We start from the raw sequence: 9,519 nt of genomic DNA on the forward strand, positions 1-9,519 counted from the left end.
GCAGTCAGAGCTGGACCTAGCCTAAGTGACATTTTGTTGGGAGGCCCCTGTACCTTACGAGCAAAACATATAAGCGGCCCCTCTCATGACAGCGGAGAGAATAAATTGAAGTTTTAGAATTAAATTTGCTGCATTTCTACACATTTTGCCATGAGGCGGAGAGAAGACTTGCAATTGTGTAACACATTTCATACAATTATACACATTTTGCCATGGGGCGGAGAGTAAAATTTGCAGTTTTACAGCTAATTTCCTGCAATTTTACTAATTTTGCCATAGCGTGGAGATTTTTTTTTGCAGTCTAAGATATCTGAGTGAGAGTGACTAACAAAATCAATGGGGGCTCCGTGGTCGGTAATTTGACCATGATTACAAGTTTAAATAGTCTCTAGCCAGCTAACTTAACTAAAAATGTTTTTGCTGACATGGGCTAATTAAGTGACTGTCAGTGACTGACATAACAGAAAAACTGCTAATGCTCAAACAAATTAGCAAATTGCATCATGTGTATTGTACGATTCTAACGCTCAACATTACGTTTTTTTTTTTGGGGGGGGTGTATCTGCAGGCCTACATAAAGGGGCCCACCAGTTGCCTACATTAAAACGTGACAGTACTGACACCTTGTGGTTGTTAGTAATACCATACGTTTTATGGATGTGTGAACCACTCAGTATCATAGGATAATTTTGCCTACAACCTGCTCCAAGAGCTAGTGCTATATGCATACAAATAGATTGAGACATTCAGATCAATTTGTTCTTACAGATAAATAACCAAGACATTTATTTGGAAATGAGTCTAAATTGTGAAAATACATCAAGCGCATTTGTGAAAAGGTGAACGCCTACTAAGTTAATGTTGCTACCATATTGGCCTCATATTTAATAATTGTGATCTCAAATGCCCACCTAGGCTTTTGCAAAACAAACATTGAGGACGTTCATTTTCTCAGTCACCATCGTTGCCTTCATGATGTAAATGTATTCCCCCACTCCGAAAGTAAAGCAGACATTGCATTGAGATGTACCAAAAAACAAAGGGGTATTTATTGCATCAATACAGCATTGTATCACATGCCAATATATCTTCCTCAAAGCAAGAATATGAATAACCTATGCAAAGGGGAATGTCAATATGCCTGTGACAAAATACAAATTAGAAGATACAACTAAGACAAAACGATGAAAAAGTAAAAGTATGAGTTACGATACAGAAGTTTACAACTGCAATGATCAAACCCATCAGAATGGGATGGCAAGAAATAATGTAATGCTTAACTGAGCAGGAAACATGTTGTCCCATATGGTCACTCACTTAGATCTGTCAAAATACACAAGATAAGCTAATTACATGATCTGTAACCTAACCCGAGTCCTGACCATTCAAACACAACGAGGCGGATTACAATGATCTGTAACCTAACCCGAGTCCTGACCATTCAAACACAACGAGGCGGATTACAATGATCTGTAACCTAACCCGAGTCCTGACCATTCAAACACAACGAGGCGGATTACAATTCATAAAATAGTATTTCTGCTTACTTGAAAACAAAATAGAATCCGTGTGCAGATTTATTTTCATACCAAAATGGATGTTTTAAAAGGAGCGCAACCCATAGTAGTTTTGACATTGAAATAACACAAGTTATGAAAGCACACAATAAAAACAATGTACGTCGTAGGCATATTCATATCTGGCTGTAGACAATGCATGGATCCCACCGAATGAGGAAAAATAAATGTATCACGTCCTGTTTCAAGTCAGCACCTACTTAAAACACCAAAGAACGCTGTGTCATCAACCTTCACAGTCACCGTTGACATGTAATAACCAAAACAAACAAAGATGACATTGAGGGGACTGGGGATCACTGCTGGGGTATCGATGTATACAGAGATTGAAATAACACACCACACTGCAGCTTGGCTCTAGGGTTAGTCAGTTAATATACACCCCCCCCCATTCATTCTGCCTACAGCCAGACATTCTCAGATACAATATGATTCTACTAGTCAGTGAACGGGTTCAGAGGGGTTTGGGCAGGGCAGAGACCTCCTCGAAACACTCATCATAGGCCTCCTTATAGTCCTCATGAGATTTGATCATGATGACGCAGGTGGGCCGCTTTGAGCCTGCAGACGAACCAAGGTCCTGAGGAGACAAAGACACATTTACATTTTAGTCATTTAGCAGACGCTCTTATCCAGAGCGACTTACAGTTAGTGAGTGCATACATTATTTTTTTTATACTGGCCCCCCGTGGGAAGCGAACCCACGACCCTGGCATTGCAAACGCCATGCTCTACCAACTGAGACATGGCAGGGTTACTTTAAAAAGGTACTCCTCACATCCTTCTCAAAACTCATTAGAAAAGTAAGCCAGAGGTTTGCCATATTGTACATTCCTCTCCATTCCTCTTTTTGTATCATCATTAGCACAGTATACATGATCAATTTCAGCTCCAAGACGGTGGCGATTTGAAAAACTTGATTGTGCCGATAGATGTATTGAACCATGTAGCGCACTGTAGTTTCAAAACTCCGTGGACAATGACGTGAAATACGATTTTGTAATGTACCTTCGCCATTCCTAGGTAGGCCTTATGGTTTGCAATACTCACCACTTTTGAGGGAATATAGGCATATGGCAGACTTCTGTCCTCACACATGACGGGTAGATGGCAGTAAACATCGATTGGAAGAGTATCTCCAGCCAACACCACAATCCTGCAAATAAAAGAACAATTGTATCTAGCTAGAGAATCACGCATTTGATCTGATACGATAGTAACTACCGGCAGAATAACGTTAGATATCTAGTTAACTACAAAAACAGTACAGGCTAAATGAATTAGCTAGCTAACCAACCAACTTACCCAGTTTCTCCTTTGTTGATGAACTTCTGAACTTCTTTCACTCCACGGCGAATTTGTTTGAGCTTAGATGCTGAAAAGGACATTGGAGTTGCACGTAAAAAACTAACGGAAAGTTAGCTGAAGTAACTAGCACCACTCGGCTCACTTGCCAACTACTAAACGTTAGCTACTTAGTGGCTAGCTAGGACATGTGCTAACTAACTGTTCACCAAGCTAACATTAGCAGGCTGGCTAACGTTACCTTGCTGGTTACTATTTGGAAATCTAATGTCAACCATATTGTTAGCATTTGTTTGTCAATATGAAAATATAATATGTATAGTTATTTACCTTTTTTGACACATTTGTAGAGCTTCTTGCTTAGCTTCTTAGTGGCCAGCGGATTAGCAATTGGGTTGATGTTTGCGATCAACTCTTGATAGGATTTCTCTGTCACTACAGTCTCCGTCGCTCCAGCCTCCTCCTCCTTGATGCCCTTTTCCTTCTTTACCTTGGTCATGTTTCTGAGAGATAATGCAGAACTTACTTATTGTTTTAGGTAGTTTTCTCGCGGTTAGCAGCGTGCTCCGTCGCAAGGCAAAAAAAAAACTAAACACGTGTTCTTCTTCTTCTATGATATAATGGCGGTCCGCAAATCAATGTTAAAGGTGCATGCCGCCACCTACTGTGCTGGAGTGTGTGGTCAATCACGGTTTACAACATTTCTAAATCCTCCTACCTAACTCAGTACTTTAAAAAAAATAGAGCCCTACTACCTTCTAATAGACCCTCCCCCATCCCCAAAATCCCTTCCAACACCCCCAACCTCAATGACCCTACACTTCAATCTTTACCTCTCTTCAACATACTTATAACAATATAACAACACGTGCTCCACCTTTTCATCGACCATACCCTCCAGACACAAACCATTCACATGCTTGGTCCATCGACCTTTCTTTGGAGGGCATATAAATGCCGGCCCTTGTGCTCAGAGTTCCATCTCTTCTGCCACACATCTATAAAAATGTCACTGATCTTACATTTGGCCTCACCTCTACCCAGTGGAACATTAATATCAATTATATCTCGTTTCAAAGCTCTTTTAGCTTACTGGTCAACAATTTCATTCCCTTCCACACCCAAATGTGCTGGGACCCAGCAGAATCTCACTACTACACCCAGTCTCTCAATTCTCCATTATAACATTAATACCTCCAATAGTAGGTCACTCCTATTAGATTTACCAGATGATAAACTATTAAATACAGACAGATCTTTCCATGTATATCGCTCATTGAACCATAGACCCAAATATTTGTACTTAGAAACCCACCCCATAGGCTGTCCATACAGAAACAACTGTATATTATCAGCAACTTTCTTCTTCGAGAAGAACATACAAGACTTCGCCACTGACAATTTAAAACCCCAGTCAATCGACCATCTGTCAACATCCACTATAGCTTGTTGAATAGATCTGATCACGAGAGACATTCCTTCACCTCTTCCAAATAGCTCCATCATCAGCATATAGGGAAGCCCCAATACACCTACCTACATTCGAAAACACATCGTTAATCATAATGTTGAACAAAATAGGACTGATAGCACTGCCTTCAGGAATACTATTGTCAACTCCATAGATATCAGATAAAATGGATCCTATTTCAACTCGAAAAGAGCGATTAAATAAGAAGGACAAAGCCCAGTTACAGTGAGGGAAAGAAGTATTTGATTCCCTGCTGATTTTGTATGTTTGCCCACTGACAAAGAAATGATCCGTCTATAATTTTAATGGTAGGTTTATTTGAACAGTGAGAGACATAATAACAACAAAAAAATCCAGAAAAACGCATGTCAAAAATTTTATAAATTGATTTGCATTTTAATGAGGGAAATAAGTATTTGACCCCCTCTCAATCAGAAAGATTTCTGGCTCCCAGGTGTCTTTTATACAGGTAACGAGCTGAGATTAGGAGCACACTCTTAAAGGGAGTGCTCCTAATCTCAGCTTGTTACCTGTATAAAAGACACCTGTCCACAGAAGCAATAAATCAATCAGATTCCAAACTCTCCACCATGGCCAAGACCAAAGAGCTCTCCAAGGATGTCAGGGACAAGATTGTAGACCTACACAAGGCTGGAATGGGCTACAAGACCATCGCCAAGCAGCTTGGTGAGAAGGTGACAACAGTTGGTGCGATTATTCGCTAATGGAAGAAACACAAAAATGACTGTCAATCTCCCTCAGCCTGGGGCTCCATGCAAGATCTCACCTCGTGGAGTTGCAATGATCATGAGAACGGTGAGGAATCAGCCCAGAACTACACGGGAGGATCTTGTCAATGATCTCAAGGCAGCTGGGACCATAGTCACCAAGGAAACAATTGGTAACACACTACGCCGTGAAGGACTGAAATCCTGCAGCGCCCGCAAGGTCCCCCTGCTCAAGAAAGCACATATACATACCCTTCTGAAGTTTGCCAATGAACATCTGAATGATGCAGAGGAGAACTGGGTGAAAGTGTTGTGGTCAGATGAGACCAAAATCGAGCTCTTTGGCATCAACTCAACTCGCCGTGTTTGGAGGAGGAGGAATGCTGCCGATGACCCCAAGAACACCATCCCCACCGTCAAACATGGAGGTAGAAACATTATGCTTTGGGTTTTTTTTACTGCTAAGGGGACAGGACAACTTCACCGCATCAAAGGGAAGATGGACGGGGCCATGTACCGTCAAATCTTGGGTGAGAACCTCCTTCCCTCAGCCAGGGCATTGAAAATGTGTTGTGGATGGGTATTCCAGCATGACAATGACCCAAAACACACAGCCAAGGCAACAAAGGAGTGGCTCAAGAAGAAGCACATTAAGGTCCTGGAGTGGCCTAGCCAGTCTCCAGACCTTAATCCCATAGAAAATCTGTGGAGGGAGCTGAAGGTTTGAGTTGCCAAACGTCAGGCTCGAAACCTTAATGACTTGGAGAAGATCTGCAAAGAGGAGTGGGACAAAATCCCTCCTGAGATGTGTGCAAACCTGGTGGCCAACTACAAGAAACGTCTGACCTCTGTGATTGCCAAAAAGGGTTTAGCCACCAAGTACTAAGTCATGTTTTGCAGAGGGGTCAAATACTTATTTCCCTCATTAAAATGCAAATCAATTTATAACATTTTTGACATGTGTTTTTCTGGATTTTTTTTGTTGTTATTCTGTCTCTCACTGTTCAAATAAACCTACCATTAAAATTATAGACTGATCATGTCTTTGTCAGGGGGCAAACTTACAAAATCAGCAGGGGATCAAATACTTTTTTCCCTCACTGTATATAATATCCACCAATAACAAGTCTTTCCATCTTAATCAGTAGGCCTTTTCTCCACATAGTGTCATAAGCCTTTTCAATGTAAAAAAAGACAGTAGCCATTACTTCTTTCATGACCAGAGTTTTTTCAAATTCATTGTTCACCTTTACTAATGCATCCAAAGTAGAGCTACCTTTATGGAATCCACTTTGACATTTACAAAAGGTAATATTACTGCACGTTTCTAACCGGAAGGTATAACCCCCTCACTCCAACTCTTATTAAATAATTCCAGGAGAACATGCATGACCTCATCAGGTAGATGCTTAAACATTACATAGCACAACTTAAATACAATCCGTTTTTCACATTGGACATACATATTGCACAGTACACAGTTATCTGTACAAAACAGATGAGTTTGAACAAAAAGCTAGGTCATAGGAAGTGTTGCTGGACTTTTACTGTGGTCAAACAGCTTAAAATGGGGTGCCTGCACACTATATGTTACAAATATAGCACTGTACAGGAAAAACTATTGATTGTTTATGTCCATAAAACCAGGGTCCAGTTTGCACTTTTGTACTGTTGCTTTAACTCTCTGCTGACTGACTAATTCAGGACTATATCTTAATTACAAAACAATAAATTAACTACTTTGGCTAAATTATGCTTTGGATGGTGTATCAATACACCCAGTCACTACAAAGAGACAGGTGTCCTTCCTAACTCAGTTGCCGGGGAGGACGGAAAACGCTCAGGGATTTGACGATGAGGACAATGGTGATTTTAAAACAGTTAGAGTTTAATGGCTGTGATAGGAGAAAACTGAGGATGGATCAACAACTTTGTAGTTACGCTACAATACAATACAATACAATACAATACAATACAATACAATACAATACTAAATGACCGAGTGAAAAGAAGGAAGCCTGTACATTTACGTCATTTAGCATCTTACAGTTAGTGAGTGCATACATCATTTTTTTATTTTTCATACTGGCCCCCCGTGGGAATCGAACCCTGGCGCTACCAACTGAGCTACATCCCTGCCGGCCATTCCCTCCCCTACCCTGGACCAATTATGCGCCACCCCATGGGTCTCCCGGTCGCGGCCGGCTACAACAGAGCCTGGATTTGAACCAGGATCTCTAGTGGCACAGCTAGCAGTGCGATGCAGTGCCTTAGACCACTGCGCCTCTCGGGAGGTGACCAAAATACACATATTCCAAAACAAACTAAAGTAATACTGCAAATAAATTAACTTTTTGTCCTGAATACAACGCATTATGTTTGGGGTTAAATCCAACATAACACATCAAGGAGTACCAAGCTTGGTGGTGGCTGCATCATGTTATGAATATGCTCATCATTGGCAAGGACTAGGGAGGCTTTTTTTTGGGATAAAAAGAAACGAAATAGTGCTAAGCACAGGCAAAATCCTAGAGGCAAACCTGGTTCAGTCTGCTTTCCAACAGACACTGGGAGGCAAATTCACCTTTCAGCAGGATAATAACCTAAAACACTCAATTGGTAGAGCATGGCGCTTGTAACGCCAGGGTAGTGGGTTCGATCCCCGGGACCACCCATACGTAAAAATATATGCACACATGACTGTAAGTCGCTTTGGATAAAAGCGTCTGCTAAATGGCATATTATTTATTATTACTAAGCCAAATATACAAAGGACTTAAATCGGCTTGAAAAAGTATGGCAAGACTTGAAAATGGCTGTCTAGCAATGATCAACAACAAACTTGATAGAGTTTGAAGAGTTTAAAAAAGAATAATGGTGGTTCGAGTCCAGGCTCTGTCACACCCGGTCGCGACCGGAAGACCCATGGGGCGGCGCACAATTGGCGTATTCTTGTCCCACGCGCACTAGCAACTCCTGTGGCGGGCCGGGCGCAGTGCACGCTGATACGGTCGCCAGGTGTACGGTGTTTCCTCCGACACATTGGTGCGGGTGGCTTCCGGGTTAAGCGGGCATTGTGTCAAGAAGCAGAGCGGCTCGGCTGGGTTGTGCTTCGGAGGAAGCACGGCTCTCGACCTTCGCCTCTTCCGAGTCCGTACGGGAGTTGCAGCGATGGGACAAGACTGTAACTACCAATTGGTTACCACGAAATTGGGGAGAAAAATGGGTAAAATAATCATAATAATAATACAAAAAGATGTAAAAAATAATAAAGAATAATGGGCAAATATTGTACATTCCAGGTGTGCAAAGCTCTTAGAGACTTACCCAAAAAGACTCACAACTGTAACCTCTGCCAAAAGGTGATTCCTAACTGTATGTTCCCTCTAATTTTTTCCGGCACTGAGCACATTTCAGGTCTGCTGAGCGCAAACTTGAACATTGTGAAAATTCTGTGCAACTTCCAGCGCGTATTTACTGTGAACACTGAGGCTGTACCCGCTTTAAGTTACAGTTTTAACAGTGGCCATGTGGGCTACTGTGGCTATTTAATCATAATGTAGGCCTACCAGAGCGGCATACCATCAAAAACTATTGACAAAATTGCATCCCATTACATTTTAACATGGAAATAGCTGTTCTGTCATTGTTTACAGTAGCAGCAAATGTGTGGTGTTCAATGTAGGCCTACATTCCATGAGACTTTTGAAAAAAAACATGCAGGGCTTGACAACCTGTTTATTCACTTGTCCTTCAGACAAGGAGGTGACTGAAGACGTTGTATTGTTTGATGCAAGAAACCACTTTACAATATAAAATGCACTATTATTCCCATACCATTATTGGCTACTTAGCTTATTCAAGACTGTCTCAAAATACAACAGACACAAAAAAGCTCTTTACCTGACTAGCTTTTCAAAGATGTCTAGAAATGCACACATTTTGTGCTCTTGTAGGAAGCAACCACTCCCCCATTGTTAACTAGATATTAGCTATAACTGGGCTAATAACTCACTAACTGGCAAAGAATATATACAAATGTGTACAGGTGGCTAGCTACATGCAGCTCTGGCTTTGATATCAAAACAAACTGCTCATGCTATAAACACAGCAGTTCAAAGTGAACGGCACAGATCCATATATGGCAATGGCTATTTGCATATAGACCTACTGCAGCTCTGATTGGTTATGGCGCACCAGTCTGTATAGAGTATGTGCCTGAGTCATGCCTGTCAATGCAATAGAATCCTACTCTAATGCCTACAAGAAAATCTCTTGCAGTTAGTTTTGCATACTAAGTCTTGCATAGTTCGTTTAGTTTTTGGTATGCTACATTGAAAGTGTCTAATATTGCGTTGATTCGAACACAATTCCCACTGTAGAGCGACACGTTGATAAGTGTTAACTAAAGTGGAAAACTCTAGAGAGTTGAGTGAAG

At 41.3% G+C, this 9,519-nt stretch overlaps 1 protein-coding gene across 2 annotated transcripts; it reads right to left on the reverse strand.

Moving 5' to 3' along the window:
• Positions 1 to 1,027: 1,027 nt before the first annotated feature.
• LOC121580151 (H/ACA ribonucleoprotein complex subunit 2-like protein) lies at positions 1,028 to 3,501 on the reverse strand. Of its 2 annotated transcripts, XR_006002985.2 has the most exons (5): positions 3,213 to 3,501; positions 2,883 to 2,952; positions 2,628 to 2,733; positions 1,422 to 2,157; positions 1,028 to 1,365 (listed from the first exon to the last, which is right to left on the reverse strand). XR_006002985.2 is itself a non-coding variant. In XM_041895210.2 (4 exons), exons 1-4 carry the CDS (start codon positions 3,379 to 3,381, stop codon positions 2,032 to 2,034), a joined length of 471 nt encoding a protein of 156 aa, XP_041751144.2. In that variant the 5' UTR covers positions 3,382 to 3,501; the 3' UTR covers positions 1,028 to 2,031. The 2 variants fall into 2 exon arrangements, 1 of the variants encoding a protein (XP_041751144.2); XM_041895210.2 differs by having other exon boundaries at positions 1,028 to 2,157.
• Between the last annotated feature and the right edge of the window lie 6,018 nt (positions 3,502 to 9,519).

This window comes from Coregonus clupeaformis, chromosome 13 (assembly GCF_020615455.1).
Source record: "Coregonus clupeaformis isolate EN_2021a chromosome 13, ASM2061545v1, whole genome shotgun sequence".
Taxonomy (NCBI): domain Eukaryota; kingdom Metazoa; phylum Chordata; class Actinopteri; order Salmoniformes; family Salmonidae; genus Coregonus; species Coregonus clupeaformis.